A 16,343-nucleotide genomic window follows, 5' to 3' on the forward strand; every position below is an offset into this window, starting at 1 on the left:
GATTCCTTTAGCGTCACTTCGCATCGCGCAAGCATGTGTGCAAAAGGAGACTAAATGGCCCATGCCCCGTAAACAAGAAAAAAAAACAATCCTCCACCCCTACTGTCTTTTGCGCTCGTTCCAGGAGTACACTCTGCTTTCTAAATTAACAAATGTTCCTTGCTTCTCTTACAAAGGAGATCAAAGACAATGCAATTACTAGGGACGTCAGTAGCAAGGGAGAAGAGATAACAAAAAAACACAAGTAATTTCGTGTTCAGAGAAATTCCACTCCCTTCCTCGCGGAGCCGCACCGGGCTGCGCGAAACCGGAGACGCGGGGACGGCGCGCGAGACACTTAGCCCCGGCTCTGTCAGTTCATTAGCAGGTCGGATTTCAGAGCTGTGGTCGGACAATGGGGAAGAGAACTGCCAAATTAGATTATGTCTTTAACACTTTGGAAAATGAAAATCTATTATTCCATTTTCTCTCGCTGCAGACGGGGTTTGGCCTGGGAGGGGCGCGAGGCTTCTAACAATTTCACGCACTTTGGCACGCGGACGACGTAGAGCCCTTGATCCCTCTGATCAGTGTCTGCTCTCAGCGGACAGACATATTAATCATTAGTTATTCCTTATGAAGTGCCATATGCAAGCCTTGTGCTGTAACTCAGTCAGCGATAAGGACTCCATTCATTCTCCGCGGCTCTCAGGACCTCCAGGGGCGGCCTTAGGCATGTGCAAGCTGTGCACCTGCACAGGGCCACCAAACCCCAGGGGCCACCACGCCACTATATATCCTTAATATAATAATCCTCTGAGGATGGATACATATTTGCGACGCGTGGCGGTCCCTGGCAGGGATTTGACGGCCTCCGGCTCTGTTTCACTTCCAAACACCCTGACCCTCCCCCTCTTCACTGGCCTCCGCACTCCGCCCCGCCTGAACCCCCTCCTCCGGGCCCCCTACCTACGCTCCCTGCCCAGGGCTGCCATGAGCCTAGAGCCGCCCCTGCTCTCAGGCCTCCCTCGCCTGCTTTTAGATGCCTTTCTGACCCTGGGGTGTTCGGATTTTACCGGATGGGGTCATATTGCCTATTATGAGTTTCGCCCATGGAATGAGGCATAACTTGCCGATTCGTGATGAGGGCTTTGACCCACAAGGGTCCCACAGCCTCTAAGGATGAGATGGGAGCCTGCCTATGTTGCTACTTCGCCCTACTTTCTTCCCACCATTCTAATGATAGACACCGCTGTATTCATAGGGATTATGCCTAAAAGCATGTTAAGCACTCCCCTTTTATTACCCCTTGTCTTGTAAAGCGCTCTGATATCTGCAAAGATCTTGTTCGCGCTATATAAAACTTTCAAAATAAATAAATAAATAAATAATAGGGATGACTGAATATCTCAATAGGGCTTGTAAATACAATTATACTGAGTTGACAACATGGTTTCAATCTTTCAGTTTAATAATCTTATAGTATGTTGAATTGTATTGTGCTGTGTAGTTGTACAGTACATTTTGTTCCTATCCAAGCAGAACCCACAATGCGGTTTTTCTTCACAACGTCCTAGGATACAGAAGTTATTCAATTTTTGTTTAACCCTATTGCCACACTAGTTTCTCTTGCCAGAATCTCTCCCAAGCATTAGAGAAAAAAAGTGTCATTTTACTATATGACAAACACCCCCCCTTCGTGAGTGTAAATTTTGTAGCTGGTAAGGCACTGATGTAAACAGAACTGGATCACTTAAGAATCCTTCTGTAAAGGATGCCTGCTGACCATTGAAAAGAATGTATAATAACCTATGGAATAATGTAATAATACACACCAGCTATTCTAAAGAATGTCTGACGACCTGGAAAAGACGTCAGCTTTTAACTGGTTGTCATTCTACATATTACCACTTACTGTTTTATAAGATTTTGGATAATTGTGAATAGTGTAGTGATTTACACTAGTGTCAATTGGTTATTGCAAGTGTTATTCCGAGCACGTTCTCCAGGGCACCAATCTTATGGCAATCAGTCACATAAAAGAGTGATTTACAACCTATAAAGCCTTCCTTTTAAACCGAAAGCTCTATGAGGGTTATTTAGGACCCCACAAGGAACATCTCTAGTCTTGTTGAGCCTCTCTGCACATTGCGAGTATGCAGCAAACAGTGGATGACTTTGGGATTCAGGGTTTCAAATGAAGTAACAAGATGTGACACAGCACCGGATGACTCCATCCATTGACATGCTAATGCAGCCCCTTGGTCCTAGCCCACTGAACTAGATGCTGTTTTGGGAAATACCAGAAGCTGCAATGCTCTCCTCAGAAGCTGATCTTCTAGGGCACCAGATATCCTCACTAGGGGGCCAATTCACAAAGGTATTTCTGAGTTTTGTGAAGTACAGAAGCTCTACAACTCACACTCTCAAATGCGTTTACAGATTGGCCCCAATGGACTCTTAAAGCCACCTCCATACACCCTTTACTGATATCGAGTTGGCCACTGGTGGGGAACTTCTCAGAAGTCCTCTGATTTAAAGAGTGACGATTGAATGGACAAAAATGTGGCATTTCCCTCTCATACTATCTAGAAGTATCACTTCTTCATGTGTGTGTATAATTTGGGGTGATCATCTTTTTTGTTAAGGGCCTGACACTTGGGCAATATTCTCGTTGAACATGCAGCTGAGCTCCTGATGTGTTTTATGGCTGATTATCTGTAGAAGAACTACATAGTATTGGGATACAGACTGAGTGGATTTTGCCACCTTGGAGTGGGTGAATCTCTTTTTTCGCCTTTCCAGAGAGAAGCCAGACAGAGAAGTCTACTCACAGTCGTTGAACATTAAGGAGCAGTTTCGTTTCCATGCAATGAACTGGGGTGAGACAAAATGGTGTCTGCTGGAGCTTTCACCCTTTTATGACAACTAATTATGGACACTTTGTGAGATGACCTTTAAGTGCTTAATGGAGCCAGGGCAAAACAGGGTCCTCAAGGATGGATATTCCCTAACTTCTCAGCACTGTAGCAGGTGCATAAACATGTGACCTGGCTCAGTAGGGAGATCACCTACCCCCATCAGCAGGGCTATACTAGGCTGTTGTGTCGGGCTATATGACGTCCACCCCTACCTGCCTGACCAGTGCTAGGTGCTGTCATGCTAATGCTCAACACAGGGAAAACATTAAAACACAGAGGACGTTCCACCAGCCACGGATGAAGTAGGCAGGAAGTGGAGGATGGAGAAGTGGAGGAGTTGTCTACATATGTCAGTGATCCCATAAGGTATCTTAATGTGGTGCCAACCATAGTAGAGACAATGGTAACCAGACTTCGTGTTTTGTAATGTTTTTCTAAAAAGTTGAACGTACAGCAAAGTAATGTTTTGCATTAAAAGTGTTGGAAGGGCAACATATACTATTCACAACAATTCATATCCAGAGCAGAAGCACCATTTACCGCCTTGACTTACCAGAGGTGGACGTTTTGAAATTCAACTTTTATACCGGTGAATGATTTATAAGCTTCAATGTCTGGAAGGTTACTTGCCCAGTATCTTTGAATTTGCTTTGAAAATTGTGTGACTTTTGCAATCAGGCCAGTGACAATTATCACTATCATGGGCATCCCAGACTGTGAGTTTAGCTTTCCATCTCCCCATCCCACATCAATGTCTTGGCCCACCTCACCTCATTGTTGGAGAGCTGGTACCACGGCTGCTTCCCGTAGGTGAAGATTTCCCACAGTACCACGCCGAAGCTCCAGATGTCACTGTCGGTGGTGAACTTCCTGTAGAGGATGCTTTCCGGTGGCATCCAGCGGATAGGGAGCATGGTGCGACCGCCAACCTGCCGGAACACAAGGCCAGATCATGTATAAAGCAACGATGAATCACTCCTTGACCAGGAAAAGAACACTATGCTCTACTCTGCACCCTAATATGGGTGACTCCTAGCAAATATGCAATTAAATAACAGGCAAGCAGTTAGGAAACTTCAAATACAACTCAAAGGGTTGGAATACTGGATCCCAAATGTCGATATGGCTTAATTTGATAATTATGCTATGCATTATTTTCCTCATCTATACCGCGCCTGCCCTGTATACAGTCCCAGGCCTGGAAGGAGATGTTTCCACCCACTAAGTGCTCAGGATCCATCCATTTTCCCATCCTGGGTCTACATTAAATATGAATACGGGTCTGACACGAAGGCATCTTTGGAGGATTTAAAAGGGGAAAAAGCCCTCTCCTTTCAGGATGTCACAAGTTCAAATCCCAGCAGAGCCCTTGAGAGAAATGAAGATGGATCTTTCCCCCGCCTCAGCACCAGGCCTTGCAGGTACTCAGAATTCACTTTGGCTCTAAAATCTCTGGGAGGGGCTGCGCCCAACACATTGTATTTAAATGTTCATCGATATCACTCCACTTAATTCTAAGTGGAAGAAAGATGCATTAGTTTATTGCTAGAGCTCTCCAGGCGTGCACTCGGCGCATTTATGTATTTTCTCTGTTTCAGGGAAAATAGTTTCTGAGCCAACTGGCTCATTTAGTACGGAGTCCGCCGATGGAAAAAAAGCATTACAGGAAAACGTGAGTGAAGTGACTGGCAGCAAGTGACTCATAGCATGTAGTAAGAATGCATCACTGCATAGGAAATCTGTTTCGGTGCCAGAATTTGGAAAACGAGGAAATAAATGAAGAAAAGGATATTAGCTAAACAGTCAGTCTGCCTGCAAACAAATTCTACAGGTGAAGTAGGCAAAGTCTGATTATTGCACAATAGCTGATGTGCGAGGGAAATTGTTACTGGCAAAAATAAGTGAGTAGGGGCATGAGTAAGACAACACTGCTTGATGGATATTCCTAAGCCTGCCTTATTATACAGAGCACCTTTTCGAATTACGAAGATCCTTTATAAGGTTTAAGCCTAATTATTAAGCGACCAATTCAAGAAAAAAAGGGTAAATCAATAACCCTAAAAGTATTATTGGTGCATATTCACTACTTTTTGCAATTTCATGCATTCCAAGTAGTATGCCTGGAAAGCAGTGCCTGGCAAAGGTTTCCAGGATTAATGCTTGAATTGCCAGGACTTGTCCCTCCTGGGCTCCTACTCCCGCTTTGAGTAATTCTGCGTAGCACAGAATTACGCTGCGGGGAATAGAACACACTTTTGCTTTTTCTCTGCTGAGTACACGTGTTTTCCTTGGGACAAAGTAATCCAGGTCTTTACCACCAAATCTGGGGTCGATCAGTTCTATTTTTAGGGGAGCTACTTAAGTCCTTAGCTAGTGTACATCTCAAAGTATTTAAAGCTGGGAACGGTTGGATTAGAGTTCAGGAACGCCTAAGAGTTAGTTGACTTTCTCAAACCCTACAAGTCAAACAACGCCTCCCTTGTTCCTCCCACTTACCGCTAATTAACTAGTGCAGATTTCGCTGCACTAGTGGTGGAGAAATGTGCAGTACTAAACAGATTTAAGATGCCTGAAATCCTTATGTTTCATGCTTCATTTATAGATTGAGATATTTTGGCTATAAAAGTACATTTACTGCTGAGAATACCTTTAGAGTTGTTCCTTGTATGTATTTTGATTTATACCTTTCATGAACCAAGTGCGAAATAGAAAATAAAGACTATTCATTGTGGCTTGCTAATTCAGAAATGCATAGCAGCAAACACGCTTACCGTATGAGAAATAATAAAATGTAAACAAATACAGGTGAACGAATTATGTCAAAAGTATAAATACGTGAATATGAATGGTTAATCGAGATCCAGACAACGTGCTTACCCACAAGTTTGAAATAAATTAATTTCAATGTCACCATATTTTGCCATAACCTTCTAAAGTTTAGAAAGTAAGTAAACCATTTTCACATCTTGTATTTATTGGTCCATCAGTCATAAAATCCTGCACCCTGTATCACAGAACAATGATTCTCGTGTTATTTTTCTACGTTTTCTTGAATATGTTAATCTTTTACTCAAAGTTATAATGTGGACTGTTAAGTGTAATCATTGTAGCCAGCGTTCTGATGCTCCGTTTGAGTGACAGTTTCTTATTATTAACAGGTATGCTAATTAAAGTAACTCATCATATTAAAGTGCATTTAGCAAAGATGTTTTGCATCTCTTATGTTGCTCCTTTTCATTTGCTTGAAAATTTAGTCTTTCGATCGAAGATTGGGGAAGCAAGGTGTTCTTCTTACTGTTTATCTGCTGCTATTTGTGACCAATGTGTGCTGCTTTAACACTGCTGTGAGTTATTTAAGCTGGCTCCTTGGCTTTCAAAGCTCAGTTTGTTATGTGGATTAATAAAGCGGACTATCACCCGCAAGAGTATCCTGGTGCTGAGCCGGTGTGTGTGCCTAGGCCTGCCTATAGTAGGTTGGTTATTTGAAAAGCCAGGACTTCAGCTTCTTGCAGAATTCAAGAAGAGAAAATGGTGCTTTGTTGTGGAGTGGGGAGTTGTTATGTGTTTTAGGAACAAGGTAAGAGAATGTCTGCCCTCTAGATCTGGTTCTGTATATTCATGGGATGTGTGCATGTCGGAGTCCTCCGGAGCAGAGATGCCAGGGTGGGTGGTGGAAGGAGAAGAGATTGTTCAGGTAGATGGTGCCTGAGTTGTGTTGTGCCTTGAAAGTGAGTGTGGGGAGTTCGAATTCAGTGTGTGTATCGGGAGTACGTGTAGTTCCCTGAAGTGTAGAGTGATGTCAGTTTTGTGTGTAAAATTGAGGATGAGTCTAACTGCCAAGTTCTGCATGGTTTGTAGTCTTCTGGTGAGCAGCTTGATGGTCACAGTGTAGAGAGTGTTCCCATAGTCCAACTCGCTGGTGGCTAGTGTTTCCTGAGACCCATTTGAAGGCCTTCCTCAGCATGTCCATGGTGTGGAAGCGGGAAGCTGTGATGGCTTTGACTTGTGCAGTCATGTATAATTTGCTGTTGATGGCTCTTCTGAGGTTCCTGGCGTGGCTTCTGGGTGTGGATCAAAGTTTGGTCAGCCACCAGTTGGAGTCCCATTGTGAGGTGTTCTTGCCAAAGATCACTACTGCTGTCTCGTCAGCGTTCATCCTGAGACAGCTGGCTTTCATCCAGTTAGTGACTTCGGCCGTGTAGGCTGTGAACTTGTTTCTTGTGTTAGGGGTCTTGTTTGAGAGGAAGAGTATGAGTTTCATGTCGTCTGAGTAGGAGAGACTGTTAGAATGCTATTGTTGTGAACAGCAATGACTTTGACCAGAGAGATCATGTATGCATTGAAGAGGGTTGCTCTGAGCGATGAGGCTTGAGGCACTCTGCAGGTGAATTTGCAGGCTACCGAGGAGTAAGGTGCCAGGCTGACAGTTTGTGTTCTATCTGTTAGGAAGGAGCAGATCAGGTGAAGTGCCGGTCCTTGGATGCCAATATCGTGCATCCTCCTGATGAGGAGAGGTTGTAAAACTGTGTCAACTGCTGCTTAAAGGTCCAGGAGAACGAGGGATACTGTGACTTCTCTGACAAGGATCATGCAGATGTCGTCTATGCAGCAATGAGTGTTGTTTTTGTACTGTGGTTGGACCTGAATCCAGACTACATTGCTTGGAGGAGCTGGTGGTTTCTGAGATGGTCGCTGAGGCATCTGTTGGTTATTTTCTCTATGGTCTTTGCTTAACATGGTAGTAGGGAGATCAGTCTGTAGTTGGAAGGAGTGGCTGGGTCAGCAGATGGGCTCTTGAGAAGGGGCATGATGTTGGCATGTTTTCAGTTGTCTGGGAACTGAATTGATGGAGGCGTCGAGGATAGGTATTGGTGCTTCATCAGTGAAAGCATGGTGGGGGCAAGGCTCAGATGGAGTCTCAAAGTGGATGTTCTTCATGGTTGCAGCAATTTTGACAAGGGTGCGGGCAAGCCAAGAGGTCAAGGTTTGTTCAGCGTCTGTGATGAGAATTTGAGTTGTGAGGGTGACGGCGTCCAGTTGAGGTACGAAGCTGCTGTATATGAAGGTGATTTTGCTACAAAAGAGTTCTGGGAGCTTGTTGTAAAGGTCTTGTGAGGGCATGATATTGCTGTAGGCGGCAGAGGCATGGTGACATCTTTGATCATGGTGAAGATTTCCTTTCTGGCTGTTAGTGCTGGCTTCAATGCGATCAGCAAGAGCTGTGTGCTTGGTGTTCCGTATTTGCTGGTGGTAGCACCTTTGGGCTGATTTGAAGATGTCTTTATCTGCATGTCTTGACTTGTTCTGCATTTGCACTCCAGTTACCTGCAGTGGAGTTTCATCAGCCTGAGTTCCTCTGTGTACCGGCTGGCCTGTGGTTGGGCTCTTGCTGTTGGGTTATGCTTGAGGGGAACCAGAGTGTTGGATAAGGTGTTTAGCTTTAGGCAGTTTAACTTGCTAGCAATTTGGTCTCTTATCCGTTTTTTTATCAACAAGCTGGAAACTAGTGTTATAATAACAATAGCATGAAAAATGGCGGATCATGAAGTGAAGGGTCCTGTCATTCCACATGGACTCCATCATAGTGTCATGCTGTAAATCACAGGCCTGGACCCCTCTCAAGCCCTGTCGGCTTCCTGTGTGGTGACGTTTATCTCACATCTCTTGTTGTGCAGCTGCCACTGAAGCTCTGGTGTCATCTGTTCCCTGTGTTTTGTCTGTCTCCCCCTACATATTCCAGATAAGAATCCGCACACTGGTTTCAAGTTGTAAATATTGATCCATCTGCCCATGCTCTGCCTCTACACTGATTGGACAGATAGCAACAAGCCTTGCATGGCAAGGGAGGGGATTCATATGATATTTTCTAGCATACAAACACTGGCTGCAGTTATATAAGCGTAGGTCTTTAAGTATATGCATATTTTGTTGTTTAATGTTAAACACTAGACTGCACAAATAGTGACATTTAATATATAGGTATCATTCATGAGAATGACAGACTCGCTAACAATGTGAAATACTGTTTTAGCATGTAATATAAAACAAACACATAAAAAGTAGTGTACATAGGCCACCATTATTAGATTTTTAGAACCATGGGGCTTGTAACAAAAGTTTCTGGCCTCATCGGGAATCTGAGAAATACTGTAAGACCACAACTTGGAATGTTTCCTGTGATTCGAGGCTGGAAGCAACCAAAACAGGGGATGGAAAACAATCAAAGAAATTGAGGAATCGCTGTGGAATTTGGACCCTGGTTTCACTGGTTTACCAATTCCTCATTTCATAGTGGACTTTAAGGGTTCAACTTGCGCTCAACTGTACCACTGTCCTCTTGCGTATACTTGGACCGTTGACCCTGTTCACAAACTAACTGTGTGTTCCAGAGGGAACTGATGATGCTAATCTATGAAGATTGATAAAAATATGAAATGCAGGTCCAAGTATTGATCCCCAAGTTACAGATATGCATAAGATGAATCCTTACAAGTGTGGACTTATAATTCTCTAGTCACCATGCAGCAGAACGTGGTTGCAAGAGTGCTGTATTTTCAGTGAGGTCTATGTGGGAGCGGCTTGGTGTCATACTTGAGACCCCTGACTCTACTCTTTTCCTGTCATGGCTCAGAGAGCTTAATTGTACGGTGGAGGGAAGAAGAGTAGGAGACAGAACAATGGCTGTGTACACTAGTCGGTTGCTGTGAGTACTCTGCAGGTCAGTTTTGGCCATTTTGTGACTCCCAAACTATTGATACTGACTATGAAATTCCTCCCTGCACAGTTTCTGTGAAATTTTTATGTAACCAACTCTAATGTGACAAATTCCTGTCATACTGGACATTTATCAGTGTTGGTTACTGTCCTTGACAACTCATCATTGCAACACTCATCTTCGCGTTTTTGTTGCAAATGCATGCTGCCATCGGAAAGAACAACCAGTTGCTTTGGCATCAACAGCACTGTGCTAGCCTGGACAATTTTCTTTCTGCTTAGTAGTGTGCACCACGTCATATTGTGGCTCTTCGCTTCAGGTGCCCAAAGCCTGAAATATATGGTGACCCAGAGCTTCATTCTATAGCCTCATCTTTTTCATATATATGCTGGGTCTGGTTTAATAAAAAGAGTTCCTTTGAGTTGGGTAACGCAAAACCAAAGGGGATGATGGACGGAGTGTTGAACATTGCAAGCACTCACCCCCGTCAACTGACCTGGGTTTAATCCATCATCATTCTTTAGCTCACTCCGCCACCCCAGGTCAGACATGGCCACATTCAGTATATATATATATATATATATATATATATATATATATATATATCACCGGAATTTCCACGCCACCAAGCGTTGGCGGGGAAAAGCGAGCCAATTAAATTGCTGCAGTAGATTAATTCAAACATTTAATGGGAAAACATATATATATATATATATATATATATTATTTTTTTTTTTTTCTCTCCAAAGTGATCCTACAACTCTGTGCGCTCAGCTGTGGGTGCTCTGCAAAGGGGCCGGATCCTGGCCCAATTACTACAATTTTTCCACCAAGGATGCTGCACTCAGGGTTTGAAATTTCAACAAGGCAAGTTTATTAACTTCTCCAGCTCGGACCAACGCGTTTCAGCCTGGCACAGGCTTTGTTCACAGTAGGTGAGCTTTTTTTTCAAAGGATGTATATAAATGCTTTTGAATATTGCATGTCATTTTAATTTGCATATTCATATGATGTAAACACTACTAGTCCCAGTGTGCACCTGAATTCCGAAGTGGGATAAATAGTAGACATAGAAAAAAGCTGACCTACCGTGAACAAAGCCTGTGCCAGGCTGAAACGTGTTGGTCCGAACTGGAGAAGTTAATAAACTTGCCTTGTTAAAATTTCAAGTGCCGCATCCTTGGTGGAAAAAAAAAAATATATATATATATATATATATATATATATATATATATATATATATATATATATATATATATATATATATATATATATATATATATATATATTTATATATATATATATACATATATATATATATATATATATATATATATATATATATACATATATATATATATATATTTTCGGGTGACACGCAGTGTTCTCTCTCGGAGCTCAGGGGCTCTTTGTTAATCCACATATATATATATATATATATATATATATATATATATATATATATATATATATATATATATATATATATATATATATATATATATATATATATATATATATATATATATATGTGGATTAACAAAGAGCCCCTGAGCTCCGAGAGAGACCACTGCGTGTCACCCACCATCCGGTAATCACGGCTGTCAGATGCTCGCATGCTTGAACTTCATTATGTTAAAATCGAATCCGACGCGTTTCAAGACGATGAAGCCCCTTATTCATGGAACGCACAGAGGGGCCAAAATGTTCGCCGCTTTCCACTTTCCAACCTTTTATTGATGAAAAGAACGCCCTCCATGGGCGTGGCACAGCACGAGGCAAACAGCAGCATGCTGGTCAAAGTAGTCCTGAAATTGGCAAACCCAGTGTTTTGCCCTGAGTGGGCTTAGTCCCCCCTGTCTATTTGGGTTTATATTCTTCCTTTAGTAGGTAGAAGATCAAATTTGCGTACTGTATTTCTTTTCGGTGGCGAGCACTTCAAGCACTTGATATATATATATATATATATATATATATATATATCAATCCCAAAGAGTTGCCTCAACAGAAGAGTTAAACAAGCAGGTGGATTTGCCTCAATTTTAATACGAATTGCAGTATCGGATCACAGGACAGCAACATCAAAATTAATTTTGCCAACGCATTTCGGGACCTCTCCCTTCTTTATAGGCTGATCGTGAAGTGTGAAGAATCTTTTTCCTTTGAAATGCTCCCAATTTTTATCCGGTATCGGCCTTTATGGGCGTGGCCTTCAGAGTGGCCTGCTGGTATCAGTAGTGCATTCACATCTTGCTTCCGTGAGTGTCTTAAAAACATCTTCGCACTAATTTCACTAAAATTTTAACATCCCAAGTGGGTGATTATGGTACTGTGTTACACCCATGCTGGCAAAGTAATGTTCGCATTATCGGCACCTGTCCCGCAATGGAGCGCGGGACAGGCACCGAGTGCAGTAAGAGGGAAGAGTGGCAGTATTAATGGAAGGAAAAAAACAAACAAAAGTCCAATTGCACTATGGTGGAATAGTGGAAGGACTGGATGAAGGATGGATGGAGGAAAAGGACAGGAAGTGCACAAAAACCAAAGGCAGGGTGCAGAAATTCACAGTAGAGGATGAACAAAATACTAGTTGTAGACACATGCAGAATGCAACATGGTTTAAAAGATATGCCCCCTGTTGGCAGGAAGGACCAATGGAAAGACACAGGAGAATGTGGTAGAGCAACTGGAATGACACAAGGAAAGATGGAATGTCAAGGAAAAGGGAGAATAGAATGGAAAGAGGAAAGAGGGATTTTGAGAGTACATCTCAGGCAACAATATTTGTAAATTAAATGCAAAAGAGACAAAGGGTCAAGCGGCAAAGTGTAATTTCCAGGATAAAACTGCAAAAAAGGAAAGAGACAGAACAGGATTCTGTGAGCAGAGCATGGCTACTAATATTGTGATGGCTTTCAGACATTCACTGGCATTAATAAAACATAGCAGTAGATAAAGATGTTCGCAGGCAGCTAAGGTATCCATTGGTCATGAATTCAAATATTTCACTTCAATTTTTCGCAAGGAGAGCACCGTACCTGTGTCAGAACCCCACCACCATGTCCCCCTCTGGGTAACTCACCCTGTAGTAGTCTGTACTGTAAATGTCCCGGGACATTCCAAAGTCTCCGATCTTGACGACTAAGTTGTGACCAACCAAGCAGTTCCTGGTGGCCAGGTCGCGGTGGACGAAGTGCAGCGAGGCGAGGTACACCATCCCAGAAGCAATCTGTGTGGCAATCTGCAGCATCTGGCTCAGGTTCAGCTGGCCGTAGGATTGGCTGTTACCATTGTCCAGGATCTTGGCATCAGGCCCGTGGGATCTGTTTCAGAATGAATGTAATGACAGAGTTTAATTATCTACATAGCAATTCTTCATATTAGTACTGCATTATATGGGACACTCCCAACAATGCAGTCTGACACTCCCAACAATACAGTCCGCCACACAAGTTAAAGTTAGGAGCCACAGTGTGAGACATTTCAAGCTTTCTTACCAAAACAGTGGCATAGTTAGACCTTATGCCTCCCCTGGCGGTCCCTGCGTTTGCCGACCTGCGACACCCGCAGATAAGAGAGGTGGGCTGGAGATTCCTGCATTGTTTACCGGCCCATGGCAGCCGCAGGTAATGGGGGTTGTTGGTGATTCTTGCATTGTTTGCAGCCCCGCAATGGCCGCAGGTAAGAGCAGGGGGGCCACCACCCCCAAATCTTGTGTCGCCCGGGGTGGACCACCAGTAGCGTCCCTTGGTGGGGGTGCTGCTCGGCGCTGGCGTGGGGTGGGCGGTAGTTATCTCCGGAATATGGCCGCACAGAGGTATGTACACAAACAAATAAATAAAGCGAATTTCGTTGCGCGCGCTTCATCGCCAAATGCGATGCAGCGTGCGCAACAAAATTTATTTTATTTATTTGTTTGTGTACTTCCTCTATGCAGCCATTTTCCGCAGTTTACTACCGCCCACCCTGCCCCTCCCCTGCCCCACGCCAGCACCCGGCAGCACTCCCACCATGGGCCTCTACTGCAGACCACCCCCCCCCCCCCACCCCCTCCTTGCTACACCACTGTACAAAAACGTTTCGTAACTTGCTCATAGAGCATGATATTAGAACAATTAGAGTTCTGTAACCTGAGATGTCTGGATAGGTATATGATGTGGAGAATGAGCTAACACGTTCCCAGTAGGGGCTACTGATATGCCGCCGTTTCATATCTTTGCAATTCAGAACATTAATCACATAAGACGTTCTACCCTTGGAAGCATTTCAGCATTGCAGTGCTATTTAAAAGAGCAACTTGTTTCTATGTAGGACTGTGCCGGTTCTAAGCTCTATAAATAACAGGTGTTACTATTACCCAATTTAATAGTACTAAATGTATCAACCCTGGAACGGTGGAAGGCTGAGTGAAGTGTAATTTTCTTGAATTATGTGGGTTTCTAAAGCGCAGGCATGGTCCTGGGGCTTAACAGCGCTTTACAACAGAGCGAAAATACACAGTGCAAGATAATCAACAAATATAATTTAAAAAGTTAGATCCAGGTTAAGAGTGAGCAGTACAAGGGTAGGTTGCATGTAATGGCGGGTAAAGTTGATAAAGAGTGACAATTATAGGGTAAGAACACTAGCAACCAATGATTGGAGGCTTAAAAGGATTGACAACAAGGAGTAAATTTAGTTCATCTTGATTCACAGTCACAATCAGACCATCAGTCACAGTCAAGAAGTGTCTGGAATAGGAGATTTTAAGCACATTTTTAAAGGGTACATAGTAGGGCGCTACAAAGATCTGAAAGGTGTGAATTTTGCAAGCCATTTCTTTTTCTCCACAAATCCGTGAATGGTGTGATCCAAGTCTGAGCAATCACTAGTCCGGTTGAGACCATTGCCATCTGATCCTGTGGTCATGCACCACAAGAACTTTACTACCCGATATCACTCTGCTTTCTAATGCCCATCAGAGCATCCTATCTAACCAGTGGTTAATTTGTTAAAAAGAAAAAAATAGGTGACAGCGCTCTAATCAGGAGACAGCTTGCACCAGCCCATTTCTCCTGTTAGCGTTGCTCAAAACAGAATCAACTACTGACCATGAAGGGGAGGAGATGATGTGGTGTTATGACCAGAGCTGCTGAGTTCGAAGCTGGGGAACCAGGTTTGCGATTCGGCGTTGGCTCAACATACTGTGATTCTGGGTAAATCACTTAATCTCCACATGCTTACGATAAATGAATGTGTCCTCATGCAAAGCGCCAGTGTTGATGACTAAGTGCCGATGCTGAGCACCAGAAACTACTGGCTCAAATTAAGCACTGTATCTAACAGATTCATACATTTCAAAAGAATCAGTTCAATAATTGAAGTAGCTTCACTTAGCACTCATGATGCTAAATACTGAAAACCAGCATTCCAAATTTGTAAGCTATACAGTCCATTCAGTAAGAAAATACCTAAAAGACACAAGCCTCTCATAACCCTCGCATGCGCCTACTCAGTGGGTCCCCGTATATACTTACTTGCCGGTCGGCATCTGCATTCCTCCCCCATCTCCACGACCATCCTAGCAAATAATGTCAGCCAACAATCTCAGTTCTTGTTGATGGTCATTGTTGGCCGCAGATTTATTAATAACAATATTGCTTATTAATAACAATATTAATAACATACTAATAACATACTGGTTGTACAATCTTCATTTGCGAACTTTAGCCATAAATCATGCACATCACATTACAGTTTACGACACCTTCCCGTGGTACAGGTGTCTGTCTCTCGTGCACCCATCAGTTTGTAAATGGCACTTTTGTACAACCAGTTCTTAATCAGTTTCTTGGTGTTCCGGTAGTTGGTTGGCCACACCCCTTTTGGGTGTCATGGAGGGGAGCTTCTTTGCCTGGAGTTAGGTCCCCAGCTCGCTACCATTTGAGCCCTGCCGTCCGGCCGGGTCTGGGCCGCGAGTGCCGTCTCCGTTTTTTCCTCCCCTCCTTTGTGCGGCCACGTCACCCTGCCGTACGGCATTGAAAAGTGAGTGGCCCTCCTCCTACACACCGCCCACCGGTGTGTTTGGTTAGCCAACGATTGTAGGATTTCCGCCACCGCTTTCCCCACTGTCCAGCACTGCGACTCTGCTGTTCCTTAGGTGTGGGTGGGTGGGCTTCAAACGATGTCGTTGTCGCGCCGCTCTCCCAGCTCCCTCGAAGACGTTGTGATTCGGCTGGAGAGCGGCGGTGCTTAAATCCCCTTGAGCCCCCTATGGGCTCCAGGTGAGACCCCCATTGATTGGGGGGTTCAAAGGTAGCAAGTTTAGCCATTGGTCGCCCCCCATGGGCGCCGAGGTCACAAGGTCACTTCCTGTCGGGGTGGCTGGTGCGCACCCCGTTTCCGCCACCCCTGAGCCCCCTATGGGCTTCAGGTGAAACCCCCTTTGATTGGGGGGTTCGAAGGTAGCAAGGTTGGCCATTGGTCGCCCCCCGTGGGCGCCAAAGTCACAAGGTCACTTCCTGTCGGGGTGGCTGGTGCGCACCCCGCTTCCGCTGGTCCAGGCCGCTTCGGGGCGCCCAGGACCAGTTCCATCCCCCTGTTGGCACAGCGTGGGTTATGGCGCCGGCCTTTGAGCCTCCCCCACCCTGCGGGTGGGTGCGGCGGCCTCTGCGATAACCCTCGCATGCGCCTACTCAGTGGGTCCCCGTATATACTTACTTGCCGGTCGGCATCTGCATTCCTCCCCC

At 44.3% G+C, this 16,343-nt stretch overlaps 1 protein-coding gene across 1 annotated transcript in view; it reads right to left on the reverse strand.

The window, feature by feature from the left end:
• The window catches only part of NTRK1 (neurotrophic receptor tyrosine kinase 1), a 342,566-nt gene that overhangs the window by 11,090 nt on the left and 315,133 nt on the right, over nucleotides 1-16,343 (reverse strand). Inside the window, exons 15-16 of the mRNA XM_086945321.1 lie at nucleotides 12,698-12,938; nucleotides 3,671-3,829 (exon numbers count right to left, since the gene is read on the reverse strand). Of these exons, the coding sequence (XP_086801447.1) occupies nucleotides 3,671-3,829; nucleotides 12,698-12,938 (400 nt within the window). The remainder of the gene's footprint in view (nucleotides 1-3,670; nucleotides 3,830-12,697; nucleotides 12,939-16,343) is intronic.

The sequence above is a fragment of the Lissotriton vulgaris genome, chromosome 12, assembly GCF_964263255.1.
Source record: "Lissotriton vulgaris chromosome 12, aLisVul1.2, whole genome shotgun sequence".
NCBI classification, from domain to species: Eukaryota; Metazoa; Chordata; class Amphibia; order Caudata; family Salamandridae; genus Lissotriton; species Lissotriton vulgaris.